A 24,360-nucleotide genomic window follows, 5' to 3' on the forward strand; every position below is an offset into this window, starting at 1 on the left:
ATCGAGCATCGAAGAAAATAAAGTAATAATATTAAAGGACACTTTCTGTCTGAACAACATAGAGCATCTTACTTGGGCAAGAAGTCAGGAGTGTAGAAAGTTTGAGGCTTTGTAGTGGCAGGCGAGTTAGTAGTAAGAGCAAGGTACGTTACATTCATGCTTCAAAAAGTCTTGTACGGAGATACTGCTCCAGTTTTCTGTGAGAGGGGATTCTATGATATTCTATCTATATGCCAAGGCCTTCTTTCCCCCTTATAAGGGGGGTAGCCAGTCAAGGCAAGCACCCATTCCACTCCCATCCACCACCCTTTCCTCCCCCCTTTCATCTTAGCTCCTCGTGGATGATGGGTCCTCCCTGTCTCCAGCCCACTGCCCTGGATCAGAAGCAATGCAGCAAGACACAGTACATCCACAGCAGGGCCACTTCACTTACACAGAAAATAGAGAAGATGGAGAGGAATGCCTACGGGATGCATCAAAATGTCGTCCATACACAACCATTCTCCTCTTATACCTATGCCCTGCCTCGACCCTTCCCTGGCCAACAGACATTACCCTCTTGCTCAAAGATCCTTTCACTCTATCCATCCATCACATCCTTGGTTGTCCCCTAAAGCTCGTTCCATCAACCTCTACTTTCTGCACTCTTTTTGCTAAAAGTTTGGAAAGCTAAGGTAGGTGGAGTGATTAGTAGGGGGAGAAGTTCGATACTGGGTTGGAATGAGGGAGTGCATGGGTTGGACACATGCCTTGCTGCTGGTGCTGACAACCCATTCAGTGCCATTGTCGCAACTGGTAGTCCTATGAGACAGGCATCAGCTAGAATTATTTCCATGCTGCCTTTCCTGAATGATGACACCGTCTCCAGATTGAACCCAGTTGCAAGTCAGTGTGGGGCTGCTAGTTCCTAGCCAGTGAAACTCAGGCAACAGTTATTTGTTGCTTGGCATTCATCTTCTTTTCCCTTTCTCACTTGACTAACTTTCTGGACCTTTCTCCTTAACTCCCTTCTCTTATTTCTCCTCCTTACATCCACTCCCACTCTGTATACCAGGGCAGACTATACAGAACAAAGCCCTAAAGATAATTACAGGATGCATAAATACAACACCTACTGACTATCTACACCATGAAATAAGTCCTCAAAGTCAAGGATCACCTTGACATGAGAAGCCTACAAACACTTGTTTCAGCCTTCACAAACACAACCCACCCATTGCACCACATGTTCAAAACACCCACACATACCAAGAAACCTCACAACAACACCCAAAGGTATAGGTCATACACAAATATGATCTCTTCCTCCACAACCACTAAACACCAGCCTCCAGAAGCATATCCATAATCATGTCTTACACTGCTCCATCAACAGACTATGAGACAACACACTACTGCATGCCAGACTCCCTTACATTCGTCCTTCTGAATCCTCTCTCCCCAGAAAGGACAGAGTCCACATGGCCAGACTGCAATGCAGTCACCATCCAGCCCTTGTAAGCTAGCAGAGGCAAATGGATGAATGCATCACGGATATCTGTCCAGGATGTAACACTTCACCCCATACTATTCAACACAGCATGGAAGACTGCATTGCACACAACTATGCATGCCAACAACATAACATACACTACAAAATATTTATGGGAAAACCCCATTCCAGCCATGGCGTTCCCCAGGGAGACAGGGCTGCTCGGTCAAACAGCCCAGGGAACATCATCATCATCAACAACATCAACATCAACATCAACATCATCATCATCATCATCATCATCATCATCATCATCATCATCATCAACATCATCAACATCATCAACATCATCATCATCATCATCATCATCATCATCATCATCATCATCATCATCATCATCATCATCATCATCATCATCATCATCATCATCATCATCATCATCATCATCATCATCATCATCATCATCATCATCATCTCCTCCTCCTCCTCCTCCTCCTCCTCCTCCTCCTCCTCCTCCTCCTCCTCCTCCTCCTCCTCCCCCCCCCCCCCCCCCATGTACCAGAATGATCAGACATTCCACTGCTCAGGATTCCTATATATTTCAACTGTATTTCCCTGAACCTTTTCACATAAGGAGAACTGACCACAGACAAATGCTTATCACCTAGTATTGTTAGTCATTGACACAGTAGACCCATGCTAATACAACACAGACAGCAGTCTAAAATTTCTTCCTTGAGTAATCTATGGGGAGGGCCTGAGGATTTATACCAGCCACTGTAGGGCTATGAATTTCCAGTTGGTGAAACTTGAGTCTTGACTTTTTGTTTGAGGAACGTGCAAAGAACAGGATCCCTAACCCCATGTCACCATCCCATTTATTTTTTTTATTTATTTATTTTTTTCCAACATGCTGGGTAAACAGTGCCAGAATTATTTTCCCCCCACCACAGGGGGGGGCCCGTAGAGCCATAGAACTGGTAAAGGACTAGTTCCAAGGAACAACATAAAGGAGAGAGAGCTGTGGTACAAAAGAATTGTCATTCCTTTATGAGTAGAGATTTTTAACTGACCAAGGATGTGTGGCTCTGGTTCATAGGGGTACCCCAAAACAGTCCCTAAAGTATTGGCTGCATGATACTGTGCAATCAGTACCCTAGTATTGGGTATTGACTGCAGGGAAGCAGAAAGAAAGAATCTAAATGTGTTTGAGATGAATTGTGTAAGAAATATGAGTTGTGGATTTGTAGTCGGTGATATATGAGGCAGCAATTGTATTACTATTATTTCTAATACATACTTTTTTCCTCTCATTTCAGACTTCAGCATTCAGTCCCAGTCCAGAGACTACATTGAGAAACTTTTTCCCATCATTTCTAAGAAGATTAGATCCTGCAGTTCCTCAGCACTTCACACAAGAAGTAAATATATTTCTGGATTAATTTTTTTCCTTCTCACTTTTGCACAATCTTTGCACCTTCCATAAAACCTATGCTGTTTCTTTAATTTTCCTTATATACAGGAATACTTCACTATATAACTGAGTTTTGTTCCCAGCTGACTGGTCGCAATGTGAAAATTTGTATATCGAGGTGGGTTTTACATGTAAAAAGGGGGATTGTGTTCATGGACCCTGTCAACCCCCTCCCCCCCTCAATGTTTGCCTCCTGGGGCATTCACATACACCCAACATTTGTTTTTACCTACTTTATAGCACTTGGTCATATAGTGAGGTATTCCTGCACTCCCATACTTTTCCCATCTAATCTTTTACACTTTCCCATGCTTACCTTTCATGCATCATTGATCATATTTCACCAAACTTTTCATTTGTGTCTTTCAGTGCAGGTTTATGTTTTAGCTTACAATTTTTTGTTCTTGTTTTACAGCTGCTAAATTGCCTGGTGCAGTGCCTTACGACAGACATGCAGTGTTGGAGTGTTTGGAAACAGCTGTACCTCAAACACCTGCCCCAGTCTGCACTTCTTTTACAGCACCTCGGTAATTTCTTAGGGTCTTAATAATTGTGGGCGAGATGCAGGGATGACCATTCAGGAGCAGCCAAGGAAAGAGGGAGGGAGGGGTGGTGAATGGGAGTGGAGTATGTGGGGATGAAAAGGGTGGGAGTGGAATTATGCCTTTTGACTTTAGCTACCTCCCTTGTACATACCTACATATACCAAGGCTTTTTCCCCCTTACTAGGGAGGTAGCCAAAAAGGAAAAGGCATAAAATCATTCCCACCCATTCCATCCCCGAAAACACTCCACACCCCTCCACCCTCCCTCCCTTGTAAGGGGGGAAAAAGCCCTTGGTATATATGTATGTACGTACTTTCACCTTTCAAAAAGAACTCTCATACATTTGAGTAGTGTGTAATAGTCCCCAAGTATACTCCAGATGCCTGAGCTGAGAGCTACTTTATCAAAATCCTTTTCTAGATTGAGGTGCATACAAGACACCCAGCTTTCCTTCTTGCAGCACATCAATCTCTTTGAGTAAAAGGGTTTGACACACATGAACTTCCAGATCAAAATATTATCTCTCTAACATATTTGACCCATTGATCTTTCACAATCCTTTCACATAATTTCACTATTGGAATAGTAAATGATACTGGCCTGTAGTTTAGTGGCCCAAAGGGATTTCGCCTCATCTTCTCAGCTTTCGCATGAGGAAAAAAGGGGGCAGGGTCACTATATAAATGAAGTACTGGAGAAAACCAGCTTAGCTTGTTGGCTCAGCTACAGATGTACTATCTTGCTTCAATGCTTCTGACTCGCAAGGAACTAAGAAGGGAAATAAATGGGTAATGGATGGGAGTGGGATGTGGGGTAGATGGGTGTATGCCTTGCCCTAAAGAGGTAAAACAAAAGGGTAATGGGTAATGGATGGAAATGAGATGGGTAGGGTGGGTGTATGTCCTGAGATACTACCTCCCATTAGGGGAAAGAATCATATTGGTATATTAATAGACAGACTATGATTAAATGATTAGAAAGATTGTGAGTATATGAACTCCCAAAAATATGATGCTAAATTGCCATATTCTCTATTATTTTTAGGTGCAGAATGGTCAGTTCTGAGTCGTTCGCTGCGTATACGGAATCGTCAGGTGCGAGAGGCAGTGCAAAGTTTTGCTAACACCAATGCACAAATTCACAACAAAGCTAACGTTGTTAGTGGACTTAAAGATGCAACAGAAGCAACACAGGTATGTCATTTGTACTTTTAGATTTTTGCATCCCATGCACTGCATGGGATATTGATTGCATGAGGGACCAGTGATGTACCTGCATGCAGGGATCTTGTAAGAGGGACAGTGAAGCTGCCTTTTTTAAAAACCTGTCAACCCAATCAACTTCTGATTGAGGTGGAGCCCTGAGGGGCTGGGACACAGTCTCCAGACTGAGCCCAAGGTGTGTGTATCAATTTCAACTGTATTTCTTACACTTTTGTACACATGGAGAGCTGCCAACTGGCTACTGCTTTTCCTGCCACTTCAAGCTGGTGATACAGAAACAGTCCCACATTGATACAACACAGACAACAGTCCAAAGTTCTTCCCAGGGAGGTCTTTGAGAGGTTCCAATGTAGGGCTGTGAGTTTTCCATGTAGTGATACTCAAGGCAACAGGTGATTGATTGATTGCAAAAGCTTTTTGAAGTCCATACTTTTTAGATTTAAGTGACATCTTTATGGAGCAGAGATATGCAGCATTCTTTTATGATTGAAAAATAATCTCCATTTAAAGAGAAATGCCAAATTGCTTTTAATATATATTAACTCTCTTTACTGTGATAGTTTGAGCATCTCGAAAGAATGAAAAAAGAAAAAATATTTTTTGCAAGTCTTTCTTCTTTTATTCTTTCCATGTGGCGAAAATATCACGGTAAAGAGGGAAAGTAGAAATTGGGATGGATTAGGCATATGGAAAGAATGAAATAAGAAAGACGTTAAAAAATTGTGTAGAAGACATGAGGTGGTTACAACAAACTTGATGGGGAGAATGGGATGGATGAATGGATGGAGTGAAGAGTGCTTTGAGTACAAAGGGAATGTATGTTGAGGAAGGAAAGGAAAGGGCAGAAAAAAGGTGTGAGTGGAGAATGATTGTGAATAGATGATAGATTAATGTGACATGGATAGATTTCTTCTTGTCTCCTCTGTAATTTTTTCATCAGATGATGGTGGAGGGTTGCTGTGTAATTAAATGGCGTGATAAATCGGCTTCAGCTGTCCGGCTGTGCTGTTGAAGTACTGTCTCGTTTCTGACATGGTCAGTGGACAGGGCTCATCATTCACATTGACCTAAGAAAAGAAGGACAAAAATGAGTGTTGGATGGATGAAAGGTGGGTTTATGCCCTGGCTGGAAGAAAAAAAAAGGGGTGGGTGGGGAGGAATGGGCTGTTTGGTGTATGTATGTATATACGTGAGTATGCTTTCTTATCCATCACTAATTTTCTTAACATCATCTTCCATCAGAATCAGGGCTCCCTTGCCCTCTTCATTCTACAACTTTCGTCAATAATCTGCCCGTCTCCCTCTCACAGCCTTCTCTTCTATTAAAAAATTTCCATATGCTTCTTGTACCATCACTACTTGACCTTCACATTTTTCACTTCCTTCAAAAACATCTTTTTATGTCTTTCAAAATTCTCGACCCATATGGGGTATTAATTGCATAATTGTTATGCATTCAGTAATTTATGGACTGGGATTGTTGACCTCACTCAAAAAAGAATACTGATCACTTTTAACTTTTATTTGACATCTGTTCTGCTACCATCCATAAGTGTCTTCTTTACCACCTCTTTGACTCCACCTCTTCAGTGCAGTATTGTCCTCAAGGATAGAAGCACTAGATATTGCAAGTGAAGTACCTTTCATACATACATATACCAAGGCTTTTTCCCCCTTACAAGGGAGGTAGCCAAAAATGAAAAGACATAAAATCATTTCCACCCATTCCATCCCTGAATACACTCCACACCCTTCCACCCTCCCTCTCATCTTAGCACCTCCTGAATGACGGGTCATCCCTGCACCTTGTCCACTGCCCTGGGTCAGAGGCAATGTCGCAAGACACAGCACATCCACAGCAAGGCCGCTTGCATAAAAGAAGAAGACGGGGAGAAATCCCTTCGGGCTGCGTCAAATTTTGCTCACACATACTACCTCACCCCCCATCCCCCTGCCCATTCCACCTCATGCAATCACATCATCCATATACAACCATTCTCCATTCACCCCTATCTTCTGTCCTCTCCCGTCCTTCCTCAACAGACATTCCCCTCTTCCCCCAAAGCGCCCTTCACCCCATCCATCCACCTCATCCTTTCATGCTTTTAATATATCTAACCCAACACTAGATTTCACTAGAATTGCTTAAAAGAGGATGATCAAGAGTAAGGATAGATCTCCAGGAGATTGTACTTTATGAAGCCATGCTTATGATCTAAAGTAAATTAATGAATAGAAGGTTTTCATAATTTTGTATTAAAGATCGATTTAAAGATTAAAATTAGAAAAGGATCTATCAATATACGAGTGAGCAAGGACCTAGTACCAAGGGGTTTTTGCTCCTTGTAAGGGAGGTGTCCAGCCAAGGTATGCATCCACCTCTAATCAATCCTCTCCTGCTCTCCATTTTTTCTTTATCATCAAATAATTATCCAACATTGTAAATACAAAATAACAGCAAAGAACACCCAAGCTGATTTGTACAAACTGAAACATTGCCTCAGAAGTAACCAAATGGAAGATTCACTCCAGAAATCAACAGAAACATTGCTCACCCCCGACAACCATGAATAAAAAAAATTCACCCCATAGTAAAATTAAATGGACGTACCCCTCCTCTAGAAAGGAATCTAAAAATTCTGGGTTTAATATTTGATACTTGTATGACATTTGGCCCACATGTCCCTTGTGAAAAGCAGCTCGACAGTACAGTCTAGAAACGAAATCTACAAACAACAACACCATAGTATAGTTCACTACAGTCAGCAAATCAAACAGTCTACTTACAAACACTTCAGAACAGAGCAATAAGGGTAACTACAGAATGCACGAAAACCACTTCTATAGGACACCTACATACAGAAACCAAATTCCTCGTATTAGGACGCTACAAGAAAATTACAGGTACATAATTATATGTGAGATCCCTGAACAACAGACCCCTCACATTACATTTCACAAGCAACAAAAAACAATGCAAAAAAAAAAAACCTACTGCAGCATATTACTCAGACATCCATCACAAACTACCACCCAAACCACACAAGACATCCACACAGAAACACACTCATACCCAACTAACTAAACAAGTCCTTCAAGAAAATGACCTTAATATACCAACAACAACAAAACCCTGATATAAGTCCCACAGAGAAAACCCAAATACACTTGACAAGAACCACACTATACTCAGGTCTACCTGTCATTGAAACAGTACCAACACAGAGTAGGCCTAGCCACAGATTCAAACTGCAGAACTTTCCTGTTATTGCCCCACCACTAATTTTTTTTTCTGTTGTTTTTTATTTTGTTTATCCTAGCCTTAAGTTAGATTAGGTTACGTTAGGTTTGATTTGGTTAGGTGGGGGCAATAACCTAACCTAAGATAAACAAAACCAAAGACTAGAAAAAAAAATGGTGTAGGGGCAATAACAGGAAAGTTCCCAAACTGCCCCAGATGCAACTGCTACACACTATCCCCGCATTACTATACAATATCTTTTCTGAAAATGACTTTTTATCCCACTCTGAGGTCGTTGTCGGCTTCCTGGAGGCCGCGGGTCTTCTGTAAAAGAGACCAGGGGCAACGGATTGATTGTTTGACGTATTTCGGCTCTATTTTTGCCAGTTATCACAATCGGATAACGGTTGTTACATTTTTTTTGTCTCCCTGTGTGATAAAAATGGGCAATGTTCAGCAATTGTATTATACTGTATAATAAGGCGCAATAATGTATTGCACACAAACGAGTTCTACTAGATTACATAATCATCCACATTGAGTTACTCTTCACACTACATTATATAGTTCAGCAAGCCGAGAAATTACTTTGTGGATCTGAAAAAATATGTAAATAGAATAGTCAGTCATTTGTTAAACGTTTTCTTTGAAATGTTTTCAAAGAAAATGAAATGTTTCTTACCAGAATGATTTCGATCAAAACGGTACCGCAAACATATCGCATCAACAGTTCCCACAAATATCAATCTAAGTGACAACAGAGATGACTGAGGAAGTGTGCAGTTTGTTTAGATCGTTATGGTACATTCAAATATTCGTATCGTCTGAAAATCACTCAAAACCATGTCAAAAAGCATTGATTTATTAGAAAAAGTTCATTCAAACTACCCCCAGGTTGCCTCTGAAGTCAGTCAAGGTTAGAATGAAAGGTGATATTGTAGACATTGATATAAAGAATGACAGCAAAGAAAATTAGTAAGAGAAAGTAGGAAATGCAAGAGATCAGCAACTATATATTGTCAGAAATACCATGGAAAGGACGAGTCGAATGATTTTGTAATTTCATACCGTAAGGAATTAGTGCACGGTACCTTGTAATATTGTGTTTAGCAAATATTTATTACAGAGTTGGGGGTCAAAAATTAATTTTTCGCATAGTCCGTCACAAAGCATTATTTTCGTTTTTCCTGTTATGTAGGAAATGATCCAAAATGGTAAACTTATACACTTTTATTTCGTTTTTATTACATTTATTTGTTTTACATATTTGTATATTTATTTGTTTTTATTTTATATATTATTTATTTGTGTCTAAATGAATATTATTGTAATTAAGGTGGCGGCACACTAGGCTAGTATGCTACTTGCTTTTGCTACTTCGTTTGAGTAGAAACTACTTAAGTTACAATACTCTAGAATTCTATAATAACATCTCAACAATATGCCTAACATTCGTATGGGATTAACATATGTTAGTTCGTCATTCAACTTCTCACTATATGACGCAAGAGTAATTTGACATTTGGAAATTTGAGAAAAAATCTGAACTGAAGTCGTTTCTACTCAAACTAAGTAGCAAAATCAAATAGCATGCTAACGAGAAGTGCCTTATGTGCCGCTAACTTATGTACATCTTGAAAATAATATTTATAATTATTATAATAATAAAACGTAGATTTTCCCCTGTCAACCTCTTGCCTAGGTATACTTACCTAACCTATCGACATTGTGTTCAAAACAGCACGTCTGGCACGTACGACGCTGATAAGCATTCGATAATACAGTTGCCCAGATTGGCGCGAAATAATTAGTAAAATTATTATGGACGTCGTCACAAATTTTTGTTGTATAGGTTGCTTTAGATATTTTGCAATTACAACGTCAACATGACACTGCTTGCTACAGATTTAGCGTGATTCAGGTTTCTTTAAATGTGTGTGTGGGGGGTGAAAGTCAGATGAATACATATAATTTAATTATTTAATCAATCGTTGCATCGAGTTTCAATAAGTGGAAAACCCACATATTGGGGCCAGTCCGGAGACCGAGTGCCAGCCCCTCAGGGCTGCACCCCCTGATTGAAGCGAGTGGGTTGCCGGGTTTTGAAAATGGGCAGCTTCGATTTCCACATTGGTCACTATGTATTTAGTAAAGGACAATAATATGGGTAGTTATTCCTTTGTTTTGCTTATTAAAAAAACATAAGGAAATTGGTCATAACAAATAATCGAAAACAGTCATATTATATAGTTCATAAAAATGTCTGTCTCCTTGGGTATTGCCATTTAAAATACGTACAATTGTAAATCGTCTGGCGAAACAATAATTACACGTACAGGATAAAATTGTTTTATAATGGCCATGAACATTTTATTTAATGTGTATTATAAAAAAAAAATTCAAGTGTTTCAATTCCACGGAGTAATGGAAAGGGTAAAAAATCTATGTACATTTATCTTATCTCATAGGAAATTGTGCCTTTTATTTCAGAAAATAAAATTAAGGGTGTATATGTACTAGTATTATAAGTATACAATGTTATGTACAAAACACGCTGTATTTCGTGTGGAAGTCTTCGGGGGACTAGGTTGTGACGTCATAACGATTGCGAAAAGACGACTTGCATTTGAGTGCATATTAGCGGGTTCTCAGTTACTAAAGAACTCATAAGGCTTCCAACCAGGCATTTTATATCTAGGTATCTAACAACTGACACAGCAAATCTGTCCACCTATGAACAGACTGCCAGTGTAAACCACATTGGGATAAGTGATTCTAACCTCTTGGCTACCAAGTTGTGTAAATGAATGTCTGCTACAGATCTAAACGAGTAAACGAATTTGCTAAAAACAATTCATCGACAATAATATATCGACAACAACTCATTGACATGCTCAGTTTATCGATATACACAATTGATTTTAAAATAATCATGTTAAAGTATTTTATTTTATTTTGTAGCTATTTATAAGTACTTAGTTTTTGTAATATCGTAAGTAAAGGCTATGAAAGTAATTGTTTTCGATGAATTGTATATATCGATTATTTGTTGTCGATAAATTCGCTGGTTATCAATGCTACCACTATGCCACCTAGTGAGAAAGTCTGGATTTTTTAATCATATAATGTGCAAGGTCATCAGGCCTTACATAACTTCAATATCTTATATTAAATTTTGTTGCCTGGGATTGATAGTGTTACAATTTTGAAAGATAGTGAGAGGTTTCAAATTTCTTTGAAAAAAAAAACCATTCCATTTGTCGTACGTCAGCTCTCATATACATATACCGGTGGCGCGGTTGGTAGAGTCTCAGAGTGTCAACACGGGGGTGACGGCGGTACCTGGTTCGAATCCTGCCCAGGGCTGAAATTAGTTCAGTATCGCTGCGCTTCGAGTCGTTACTCCAACTCTCGTGGGCGGGGAGTTGTGTGTGTGTGTAAGGTCATAGCATTACCCATAGATCGGTCATACGAGCTCTGAGCTCTCTTCCGGGAGGGAAATAGCTGTCGATCACGAGTCCAACACGTGATCCAAAGACCAAGGTGAATATACGCGAATTAACTTTGAGAGGCACATTGTAATGGTCGAACAGTACGCACAACAAGGAAAAGTTAATTCAAGAATTCAAGAATCCGTTGTTATTGTAAAATTATTCTTTTTATTGAAAGACTATTCACAATTAATGTCTCATTTTTAACTTGCATACGAGTGCAGTAGCAACTGTATATACTCACTGAATGTGTATAGCAAATTTTATCAACCTATGACTAGATAGACGAGATCTGAAATTGGAAGTCTAAGGTGGAACTAACATCAGTCCAGTGGAAACGCTTAGAATAGGTATTTGTCCTACAATAAACCTACTAAGGCTGCTAATGATGGCGATATGTAGCATTCTTACGATTCAATAATTCTAAAGAGAGATAAACAAAACTTTGCAATGCAATATGGAAAGATACTCTTAAAGGTCATAATGCAGTGAATATTTTATTTTCTCAGCATTCAACTCAGTAATGCACGTATTCATTGCAACAGTGGTTATACTACCATGGATGCATCACGTAGCTTGCTCGAAGCACGTTGAATGCATCACACTTGAACTGCAGTAGCCCGCGATAAGGCTTCTGTTATTTTGAAATGGATACTTCCACAGTTTGTCACGCAGTCGAGAATAGATGTTACGAATCCTCCATTATTTTTCTTACTTGGCTAACTTGCTTCTTTATCGCTTAAAGAACCGCGTTGTTTGTTGATTTAAAAGTAATAATTCTTGTGAAGAATATGCGTTCCGATTTGATTTCCGAAACCTCGACTCGTCTTTCCCAATTTACACAAACTATATCAGGAATGATGTTTATGGTAGTTTCTGATTAATCATATATCAGATGATAATAGACAACGATAAGATAACGATAAAGAGTTAGTAATTAGAACAATATCAGGAAGTCGACAATAACAAATTTAGTTTAACCGTCAGAAATAGTACAGGTCGGTACGTGTACGTATTGTTGAAAATAGGGACTGTCACTATACGTAGTCGGATACACACCATGTTTAATTATGCATTTTTCAATTTTGTTACGTTTCGTTAAGATATTAATTACTGGAATTTTGTGTGTGATTTTATTTATATTTGTTATTGTTTTTATGCATTTGTGTAACCGCGACCATGCCAAACATAAATGGCCACCGTACTTTATTAGTAGGCTGACCATTGACAACAATTTCCCCATTTTTGCAAATATGCACCTCTCATTAAGTGTTTTTACTGATACCGGTGTCCAGCTACCAATATTTATCACGATTTATATATTTCTCCATCCATTACTGATAATTAATAATTTTCTGTTACATCATAGTACATGGCAGTACAATTTACACGAAACTATTTGACCCACACAGCGTATATATTACCAGGAAGGTGGGACTGGAACTCGTTTGGTTTCTAAGGCTTCGGTAAGGCTTCCAGAGTCTACAGTACACGACAACACGTTACCAGTGGATGGAACTTCCCTCTCGATTTAACGCACCAGAATTGGGCAGTGGTGTCAAAGTTTGCTAGTTCTTCCTTCGATTTGAGATGAAAACGAAGGTTAATGATTGTGGAATTTATTTGTGTACTGTTAAACCCGGATGGCTCTCGGAAGTGGACAGGCTCCACCGAAGTTGCACCGATTTTGGTAGCTCTAGATTGAATATTACAGAGCAGAACACGGCACAGGAGAATGTGTTGACAACAGTGAACTGATGTTGGGCTGGAGGTTGCAGGAGTACACATATGTATATCACTGCAGATGACATGTAATCAGTTTATGAACTGCCTGTCTCCGTAGCCGAAATCAGTTCCCAACCCTCCTCCCTTCAGTCATCATGTTTGGCAAAGTTTATGTTGCTCCAACAGTACGTTGGGCAGCTGGTCGAACTTCAAGAGAACGAAGAACGATGTCAGAAGATCGCTCAGTCTCCTTGAGTTGTGAAGACTCAAAGATGTCTGAACAGAGTCAAGATTCAGGTATTCATCATTCGTGGGCACGTGGCGCCTCGCGATTTTCGTACATACGTGCCTCGAACTCCTTTCATAGTTATGGAAGGAGATATTCGAGTGTCAGATCACTAGAAGACTCATGCTCCTGCAGCAGTCGTGAGGACCTGCTAGGCAGCAATGAAAATTTAGAGAGGTCAAAGAAGAGGAGACCATCTCGAAGGAACATGAGGAGGAACAAGGCTGAATTTGAGGAAGTGATTGCAATGTATCGTGGGGAGAAGGAGGACACTACAGACAGTGTGTTTGGTAGTGAGGATAACTTGCTTGAAGTGGACAGAGTTGGATGTTCGTCAAATATCAGCCGTTTTGTGCGTAAACATTCAGTGGAGAGGATGCGTCAAGATAGTACTGATAGCTGCAGCAAACTAACCAGTAGTAGTGGATGTAGTAGTTCAAGCCTAAAGAAGATTCGTAGAAAAAACAAGGGTTCCACCACCCCATGTGTTCCTGCTACAATGCAAAGAAATATTCCCCAAATTTCTTTTTCTTCTGATGAAAAATCTGTGTGTAGTCAGCCAGAAATTAATGAAAGGGTAAGCAACAACCAGGCGGAATTTCAGAAGAAAGTGCCATCTCTAGAAGTATCGTCTAAAGATCACAGTTTAGAATTGCCTCTCGTTGGCACAGACGAGATAAGTCATTCAGTAGAAAGTACTTTAGACATAGATACTTCTGTACCACTTGATCAAGGTACATATGAATCAGACTTTTCAGAAAATATAGATTGCAGTGGCCTATTATCAGAAGCAGGAACTTTAGCAACCTCGGACACTGGAACGCAAGGAACGGCAAATACTGGCACTAGTCAGCCAGGATCCTTGGTTGCACCCATTCGGCTACGCATGCACGATGCAATAGTGCACACAATTCGGCGCATTGTGGACCATCTCTCTTCTGTTCGGATGCAGGTGAGTGGACTGGAGAGCAGGTGTAAGAAAATACGCGAGACTCTCTCTGCTATTGAACATGACCAACACGTTCTGAAGATTAGGCTAGAGTCACTTGAACATTCAATTGATAAAACAGGAGAAAATGTATCAGCAGACAATGATAAGTCTCTACAAAGAGACAAAAGCATAGAAAACACTAATGATAAAACAGAGATTCAGGCAGAACATGTGTGTGTTATGGATAGTGATGGCCACATTCATTGTCATGTTAAGGTTTCTGAAGAGCTAACACAAAATGCTAAGGAGAACAAGACCAACATAAGAAGTAACACAAGTGATGATACAGATATTCGTAACGTATCTGAAAGCAGTTGTGATGTGTTTATTCCTGTAGATGGTATACCAAGTGGTGGTGGTGAGGTTCATTGCAGTAACAATAGCCACCACCAGGACAGCCACGAGAGAACTTCCAAGGTTACACAAATTGACGGTGGTATGAAGAACAATAGTTGTGATGTGGAGACTGATGATGATGACTTGTGTATTGTCAGTGATAAAAAAGCAGAGAGTAGTTGTGGGGACATGGCAGAGGGTAGTGGTGTTCAGAAGGCATCATGCGTCATGGATGATGGAAGCAAAGAAAAGGTGGGCCAAGATAGAAGTTTAGTCTGTTCGCTCAGTCCTTGTAGATTGACTTGTCATCTTTACCTTGCAGATTGCAATATTCATTGCACATACCATGATGTAAGCATCACAATAGATCCAGATCACTATTTTTTTTGTAACTAAAGATTTGAAGGAATGGCCATGTAAAGTGTCAATGATTTATTACAGTTGTGATGGTTAATTATATTTTATATTAATAAAACTAAGCTGAAATTTTAGATATTCATGTACTATATATGATCTAGATTTATATACATTGTACATAAGCACATCTTTATTCATACATTTGCCTAGTTTTAGTTAACAGGAAGAGTTTATTTTTGTAGTGTCTTGTCTCAAGACATTTTTGTCATAGTACATACTTAGAGACTAGAACACTACTGGGAATTGTATATATAGAAACAAGCATTTTGAAAATCAAACTTAATCCTCCCACCCTTTTTGTTTTAGATTTGTACCTTTATGTTTTGTCACTTAACATGGGATGTAATCATCCTTGATAGCTAATTTCTTTAATTTCTTGCCCCTAAACCATTTATACATCGTAGTTAATCATGTCGCCTTGGTTTTTATTTGCTCCTTCAGCAGTGTTAAATTTATAACCTCCAGTCTTTCTGCATGTGTTTTGATAATGAAATGATGAAAAATTTCACCCAGAACCTTAGACCAAACCTGGACTATAATGTAGTGGTGTGGAATCCACGCGAGGACCTAACATGACTAATTCCACAGAATGACCAGGAGTTGAGTTTAAGCCTACAGAAAATGTTTGAGTAAAAGATTGAAGGCACTAGGGATACCAGCACTGGAGGGAAAAAGGCAAAAGGGAGATATGATTAGTTTGTAGAAAACATCATATTTATTTGTTGACAAAGATAATTGTTAAATTAGGATATGTGCACCAGTGATAGGTACCTGAATGTAAGTAATTTCAGGGGATGGATACTTGAGAGGATCATTCCACTGCCTATCCAGAACACATCAGGACTCTCATCTCTACCTATGCACTGATTCAAGAGTTTGGTACTGGGTCTCTGGACTGGGCCCAAGAGCTTTTTATAAACTTCCACATTTTTTCTACCATCCTTTCATGTAGTGTGTTGGTGGCGCAATTGGAAGCATGGTGGTCTCTCAACTTCTAGTTGTGGGTTTGAGTCTTGCACTTCTCTCAGATTTCCAGCAGTGATTGTTACCTACTCCAACAGTACATATACATACAACCAATGGCTATTTCCCCCCTTACAAGGGAGTAGCCAAAAAAACAAAGACATACAATCCACTCCCACACTTTCCATCCCCACATACTCCACTCCCATTCACCCCCTCCCACCCTCTTATCTTGGCTCCTCCTGGAGTTCATATACATAAGGTAAAGGTGACTTCTTTGGCCACAGCTACATGTCTCCTTGCATATGCTCTTCTACTTCTTTCGTCTAAAGTGAATTGGTAACTGGAATCTCCTCCCCCCTCCTCTTTGCTGATAACATAGAAACATTTCCACACTTACACACTACTGGCAGCTTTCCAGGGCATCTTGCCAGAGGGATTTGTGAAAGGACCTCAATAATTTCTGCCAGTTGCCATCTTGATGTGGTTTTCTGGACAGAGAAAGGCAACACTTTCATGGATTGATTTAATTTAAGGCAAAGTGTGAGGACAAATTTTGTAGTTGCATTTGGTCTTGCTCTGGTCCACTACTTGCTCTGGTCCCTTGGAATAATAATTGGTGCCTTGAATGTCAATGACTGGAAACCTGTAATTGCACAATAGCTGACAGCAATCCTCAGGCCATAGGACTATTTCTACATAACTGCTGAAAATAGTATGAGAGGAATAGTTGCCAGTTATCAGCTCTATACAGTATATGTAAAAAGGGTGGGAAAATGCTGTTTTTGATCAGAGACCTTGTGTCTCATCTGGAGACCAAGTTGCAATCCATTGGAGATGTCCCTATAGATGTAGTTGAGGGTGTTCAAAGATTCTGAAGATGGGCAACAGGAAGAGGGTTCTCTTCGCTGTTCCCTTTGCAGAACCACAACTAGCAGATACCTGTCATTGGGCCATATGTGAAAAAAAAACAAAATTCAAGGTGATAGCCATTAGAAAAATGTTGGAGAGAAGGAAGGCTGTTACAACTTTGACAAAAGAAAAAAAAATTATAGATGATGTATCAGTTTTAGGATATTTAGGAGCTGTTGTTGTTGTTGTTGTTCCTTAGACTGTCTGGCCAAGCAGTCCCGTCTCCCTGAGGAATCCCACAGCTGAAATTGGGGTTTCCTATAAATCCTTTATAGAGTGTAATATTGTGTTGTTGGTGTGCATGATGGTGTACAATGCAGTCTTCTATGTGTTGTATAGTATGAGGTGAAATGTTCCATGCTGGGCAGATGTCTGTGCAATCATATAGCATCTTCTGGTAGCTTAGAATGGCTGGATGGTGGCTGCATTGCAGTCTGGCCAGGTGGACTTTGACCTTTAGCAAGAGAAAGGATTCTGAGGGATGGATATCAGGGGTTATGGCGTGTAGCAGTGTATTGTCTTTCATTTTGTTGATGGAGTAGTGAGTGATATAATTATGGATATGCTTCTGAAGGTTGGTGTCTAGTGGTTGTGGAAGAAGAGAATAGAGTATTTGTGTGATATAGGTATTTAGGTGTTGTTTTGATGATTCTTTGCATGTGTGGGTATTCTGCTATGTAGTGTATTGGGTGTGCTGTGTTTGTGGAGGCTGCAGCTACTGTTTGTGTACCTCTCATGTCAAGGTGGTCCTTGACTTTGAGGACTTGTTTCATGGTGTTAATGGTCTTTAGGTGTTGTATTTGTTCATCCTGTAATTGTCCTTAGGGCTTTGTTTTGTATGGTCTGAAGGGTGTTGTGGTGTGTTGTAGTGAGATTAGGGGGCCATGGAAGGCTTGTGTAGTTCATAACTGAGTGTATGTATTGTTAGTATATTGTAGTATTAGTTTTTTTGTTTTGTCCAAATATTGTTCCTGCAATTGATTTAAGTGCATGAAGTTTAGGTGTGCATTTAGTCCTTATGTTTATGATGTGCTGTTGAAATGACGTGAATTTAGGAGTTGAAGGAGTTACATGTGTAAGAGTAAAATGTAAAATAGCAGTAACAGAAAGGGTTGCTGGAATAAAGAGGAGGTGGGGAGTATTATGTCCATTTGGCATCAGTAGTGGGTTTTGGATATTTGCCTTCCTTTTCCTTGAATGGGAGTGTCTTCCTCTCTCAGTTATCTTGTTGCACAGTGCAGCTTCTTGTAAGCTATACACTGCAGCACTTGGTCATCTATCTTTTCTTAATTGTTGGATATCATGGTGTGGAAGCATATATAAGTGTTGCTCTGATATGTTGTTCATTCACAGTATTGAGTGTTTGTCTGTTGTCCAAATCCTGTGCCTGCTACTGTTCTCATTATGCTCACTTGTTTATTTTGGCTTCACAGTTGGATCTTGTGTGTTAAGGGCCATTTACATGGTCTAACAGTGTGACAAACCCGGTTTGTCAAACAAGTGTTTGAAGTGATGTTTGACCATGTGAATAGGGTATTTGGTTGTCAAACACATTCGACAAACATGTTTCACGACCAAATACCCCATTCACACGGACAAACATCACTTCAAACGTCTGACAAACCGGGTTTATCAAACTGTTTGACTGTGTAAATGGCCCTTTAGGGGTGAAGGTCATATGTGTGGCCAATTATTTTAATGCTCTTGTCCATTGAGAGTTGACAATTTGATATGACCACAGCCAACTTCTGTGATTCATAATAGTCAGTGGTAGGTACTATCAGTGAGGACTTTGAGAGGATGTGGACATCCTGTGTTGTGTCGGCCATTATTTTAGATCTTTGAGGTAACTTTCAGTGTTCTTGGTTACTATCTTGTAGTTGCTGTGATGAACTGTAATTAATTCATCTGTCAGTGTGAGAGCTTTGGTATTTTGCTCCAAGTTTGGGGTAGGAAGGTTTTGTGAAGTTTGAGGTGAGGAGGTTATGTGCAACTTGTCTAGTGTTTGAGATTGTAGTGCCCCTTGGGGGACTTTAGTACCTTACTGTATTGTCTTTTGTTTTTTTATAAGGATACACTGAATTCCTTGCCTATTAGGAGGGCTTTCATAACTTGTCGTCATTGTTGTGTATTTATTTTTTATATCTATTCATTTATTTATTTATTTATTTTTGTGTCATAAGCCTTGTTTATGTGTATTGTCAATATTCTGGTCTGTTGGGTGGTACACTCTTACAGGCTTTCCAATATTTGTTGGATAAGTTTTGTGAGCATTGTGCTGGTGAAGTGACCTTTTTTGAATTCATGTTGATTTGGTGAGGCAGATGTGTTTTTGATTTTGTGTAGGATAAATCTTTCCTTCAATTTAGATATGGTGATGGGGGGGAGTGATGTTGATGGCAAAGAGAGAAAGATGGAGACTTAAAAGATGAAATGTTTGCCACTGTATGTATGAAAAGGAAATGGATGATTGTAGACTAATTAGAAATGTTGCTGTTGGACAGGGATGAGTACAGTGAGACCTCTCATTAACGGACGTTAATTAGCTGTGTTTGCGGTGTTTTCGGTGTTTTGGAGTGGTTTTTGGGTGGCATAGTGATTGCACGCACTAAACAACAGCACCAAAAACACCAAAAACACAGCGAAAACACCGCAGACACAGCTAATTAACATCTGTTAATGAGAGTCCTCATTGTATAGGAGATACTTTGAAAAATGAATAACAGAAAAGGAGACAGAAGGAAAAGAAAAATGTAGGGAAGGAATTTTTAGATGGTAGATGGAGAAAAGTATGTAGAAGAGAGAAAGGTATACAAATGTATGTAGACTTTGTTTTCTTGGTGCTCATTTTATCATTAAAATGGGTGTCAAGAAAAATTGATCCATCCTTTCACTAGTTATGCTTTAGTGTCTGAAATATCTCCAGGTAGGGGATATTTGTTTTTGTGCACAAATATATTTATTTGTAATGAATTTGAAGTAAGAATATTCTTCATTTATCTGATTTTATAAAGATTAAGAATATTATTTTTAGATTTATAATTCCCAAATTGTTTTTATGTTTCAGGAATTACTAGGGAGGATGCGTACACGAACAGGTGTATCCTGGGTACAGGTGTTTACAGTGTCCATCATGGCTTTCCTCTCCATTGCGGTGTGGGACATAAACAAGTCGCCAACTTTTAAAGGTAGTTTGTTAGTTTGAGTTAGTAAGATGTATTCTTTTATCTTTGACTCCAAAGGAGTTTACTTACATAAGCAAGTTGCCATCTTTTAAAGGTAGTTTGTTAGTTTGAGTTAGTAAGATGTATTCTTTTATCTTTGACTCCAGAGGAGTTTACTTACATAAGCAAGTCGCCAACTTTTAAAGGTAGTTTGTTGTATTAGTTAGTTTGTTGTATTCTTTTATCTTTGACTCCGAAGGAGTTGTTTATTTACATAAGCAAGTTGCCAACTTTTAAAGGTGTTTGTTAGTTTTGAGTTAATAAGATGTATTCATCAATCATCTGACTCCAAAGGAGTTGTTTATTTACCTAACAATGGGGAGACTGCAGGAGACCATAAGGCCTACACAAGACAGTTCTATGTTTTGTATGTACTTTTCATGCTGAAAAGGAGGGAAGTGTGTAGTACTTTGTGCATACATAGCTATTTACAAGGTGAAAAATTAAGAAGCTTCATTTTGGTGCTCACAGTAACTAGCTGTCTGCTTTTGCAACAAATTGTTTTTTGCCAGATTAATACCAGTACTCACTTTTCATCATAGCTTTGTTTGTTGTATTGTTGATTTTGTCTACAAAAAATGTGATAGATATTTGTACAATGTTTATTTCAATACTGAAAGATAAAACAACAATATATACATATACCATAAAGCCCCTACCCCCTATCTAGTGGGTGGGTAGGTCAAAGCATGTGTCTACCCTACACCTAACCAAAACACTACTTGGTGGGTTTTGATCATTCGGGCACAATTGGTGGCTGCTTGCCTCATCATCCACTCAATAGTGGGTCACAGAAAAACAGATCCACACTGTACCGTATTTTTCGGACCATAAGGCGCACCTGGTCTCATCATTGGATAATCATGCATATGTGAGTGCATTCAGAACTGAACATTTTCGTTGTTGAATGAGGAAAATCGGATGGGATTTAGCAAAATTACAAAAATAAATTATATATATATATATTTTTTTTGGTCAGTGAAATCAGACCACCTCCATGGACGGTCTGCCCTGCCAATACCCCTAAAAAAACAACATAAACACGTTACGGGAATTGTGGGGAATAAAACCAACATTAGCAGTTTTATTCCCGGAATTCTCTATTCACTTAAAAACACAAGATTACAAATGAAGGTAATTTTTAGTTTCGACCATGGGCGCAATATAGCAATAGAAAATTAATTATTAATTTTTTGTAAATTATAATGTATCAACGTAATATGCAATTTTGTGAGCGGAAATAAAAAAAAAGGTGCAAAAACTGATTTCGTAAGTAACGAAGTCATGTCGGACGAATGGTACGCCATGTTTGTTATGATAGATGCTGACGTTGAAGAAATGAAAGGGTAATAAATTCGTCTAACCTAACCTAACCTGTGTTTAATAAATCATTACCTGCAAATTAAATGCCATCCGGCTTGTCGTCGTCGTGAGAGACGTTGGCGTCCCGATCCTATGCTACCGACTTTGTTCATTAGCATATTTGCTTGTAGCAAGGTATTTTTTATTTTCATTTCCGCCCACAAAATTGCATATTACGTTGATACATTTAATTTACAAAATTAATCATTAATTTTATATTGCCATATTGCGCCCATGGTTGAAACTAAAAAAAAAAATACCTAAATGACTACAGTCTGAGTGGAGCGAGACTAGACCAATGCAAAATGGCTGTCTGTGTTGTGGATGCTATCATATCATAGCCATGATAGCGTGAATGAATGCGGTGGCATGGACTCGAAAACTGTCGAAGTTTTCGCAATTTTCTTGTCAAGATACATGCATTTTGGTTATAACTTGGTTGTAACTTTTGCTAGGCCTATGCACTGTCGCTGTCGGCAGGCTAGCTACGAAACGTGTCAAAATAATTCGTCACTGTCCGAGGCATTTTTTTTGCACTGAAGCCACACATAAGGCACACCTCAAGATGAGGCGCACCACCCGATTTTGGCCGATTTTAAGGATTTTGCCTGCGCCTTATCGTCCGAAAAATACGGTACATGTCCAGAGATCTAGCCTGAAGACTGGTGATTGCTGATGTGGATTTCCAGTCAATGAAACTTGTGCACTGGTTACTGTGATGCTTTTTTTTTCATGCATATACACACTAAAGACCTCTTTCCCTTGTAAAAAGGGTGTTTGAGTCAGAGCACACACACCATAAGAATTAAAACTTTGTTAATGTCTCTTCCAGTGTAGCACTTCACTAATGAATAATTGTTTCTTCTTTTTAATTCCAGAGTCACATATTGGTAAAGGGCTTGATAGGGTTGGTCTCCTCTCCCATTGTGAAGTTTTAGCTGTTGCCACTGGCTCGGCCCTTCGCCATGCATATAGGTAAGTACGTACAAGTATATTGATTATTAAAGGAGTTGACCAATCAAGGAATGTAGCCACACGTATCCATCCCATACCCACTGAAAACCCGTTTATTTTCACTCTTGGCTATTTGTGGATGAATGGATAATAGTAAGATTGCTCAACCCAGACAGTCATGAATCAAAAAACCACCCCATAACGAGATTAAATAATGAAACCCTTCCTTTAGAAAGGAACCCAAAGATTCGGGGTTTCACATTGTACTTGTATGGTATTCAGTCCATATATCAAAGAGTTAACAACAAAAACAAAAGAAAACAAATCTTTTCCACTCTACCAGATTTACCCTCCTCATTCTCTTAACTTTCTTATAAAAATTTCTGTCATAGTCCCCCATTCATCTACTCTACTCTGCCATCTTTACCATACATTTTGCTTTTTCAGCCCATTTTCTTGTACATTTTATGTGCTTTCTGAGTTCTGCTTTGCAACCAATCCACACATGCTTGCTTCTTCTCTTCTACTAACATCATCTCATCATCCCACCACTCACTACCCTTCCCTCTATTCATTACTATCTGTCTTGTTCCACATACCATCTTTGCACACTTGTCACTTTCTCCTTGAAATCCACCCATTCCTCCTCCTCTCTCATGTCTACTCCATCCTTCACCACCCCCCACACTTCTCTCAGCTTCTGGTATTCCTTCTTTTCACTTAATTTGTTTACCCAAAGCACCTCTCTAATTTGAGATGTGTTGAGTATAATGTTAAACAACAGACATTGGCATAGCTTACATGAATGTGATGGTATTACTTATTAATTATAATATGTTATTTAGTTGCTCATTAATTCACGTATTTAGTTGTCACACTGTGTAAATGAAATGCATACAGATTTGGTAAACCCATTATATGAGTTTGATTTGTTTTTTGCTGAGGTTATTTTATCTTTAATTGGATAATATGTATATCTAAGGAATATATATATGCTCTGGTGAACAATGTGCATGAGAGATGTTTTACCAAAATAATTTATTTCAGATGGTGTGGTACCCACATTCCAGTCTTCTATAGTCGGGGCTGTGAGCTAGCAGGACCTTATTTGCAGCTTGTATGGGAGAAGAGTGCTGTTTTAGCAGTGGCCATGTATACGCAGATAGCAGCTCTTATAGATCATCTAGCACAGAAGTGGCCAGTTTTTCATGCTAAGGTGACCATTACTTTGTTTTTTACTTTAATCACCCCATTTCCTCCTGGGCATAATACGAAATTCCTCGCACATAGATGACCTTACAGATTACACAACATATAAACTACAAAATAGCAGCCAAGTTCACTTGGACATTATTAGACAAACTACAGGAACTGCTCAGAAATAATGAATGGAATCCTTACCCTAGAAATCATCAGTATCATTGCACATTCCAATTAGCCATGAAAAAACAGTAAAATTATATAGCCAAACCCTTCCACTGGAAAAGAACCTTAAAATTCTTGGCTTCACTTTTAATACTCATATGATCTATAGTCCATGCATCAAAGATCTGACAGTTAAAATCAACAAGAAATTAAAACTAAAATTAATTGTCAGCATGGCCTTTGGACAACCGAAGGAAATGAATTACTATCTACAAGCAATTCATAAGAGGCAGACTTGGAATGTAAGATAAGCAGAGATGAAATGTCTGAGAAGTATGGTAGGTGTTACAAAGTTGGATAGAGTGAGAAATGAAGAGGA

General features: G+C 39.1%; 1 protein-coding gene across 2 annotated transcripts in view; it reads left to right on the plus strand.

Annotated features, from left to right (window-relative positions):
* Tmem214 (Transmembrane protein 214) overlaps window positions 1–24,360 on the plus strand; it is a 47,529-nt gene that overhangs the window by 12,879 nt on the left and 10,290 nt on the right. The window contains exons 7-12 of one of the 2 annotated variants that reach the window (XM_076201373.1): window positions 2,791–2,892; window positions 3,361–3,472; window positions 4,536–4,684; window positions 20,144–20,264; window positions 22,541–22,637; window positions 23,664–23,832. In XM_076201373.1, the coding sequence (XP_076057488.1) occupies window positions 2,791–2,892; window positions 3,361–3,472; window positions 4,536–4,684; window positions 20,144–20,264; window positions 22,541–22,637; window positions 23,664–23,832 (750 nt within the window). Of the gene's footprint in view, window positions 1–2,790; window positions 2,893–3,360; window positions 3,473–4,535; window positions 4,685–12,973; window positions 15,037–20,143; window positions 20,265–22,540; window positions 22,638–23,663; window positions 23,833–24,360 lie in introns of those variants that run through there. The other variant, XM_076201372.1, reaches the window with a different exon arrangement.

Source organism: Oratosquilla oratoria, chromosome 18 (assembly GCF_046742065.1).
Source record: "Oratosquilla oratoria isolate Oo_2021 chromosome 18, ASM4674206v1, whole genome shotgun sequence".
In the NCBI taxonomy this organism is placed as follows: domain Eukaryota; kingdom Metazoa; phylum Arthropoda; class Malacostraca; order Stomatopoda; family Squillidae; genus Oratosquilla; species Oratosquilla oratoria.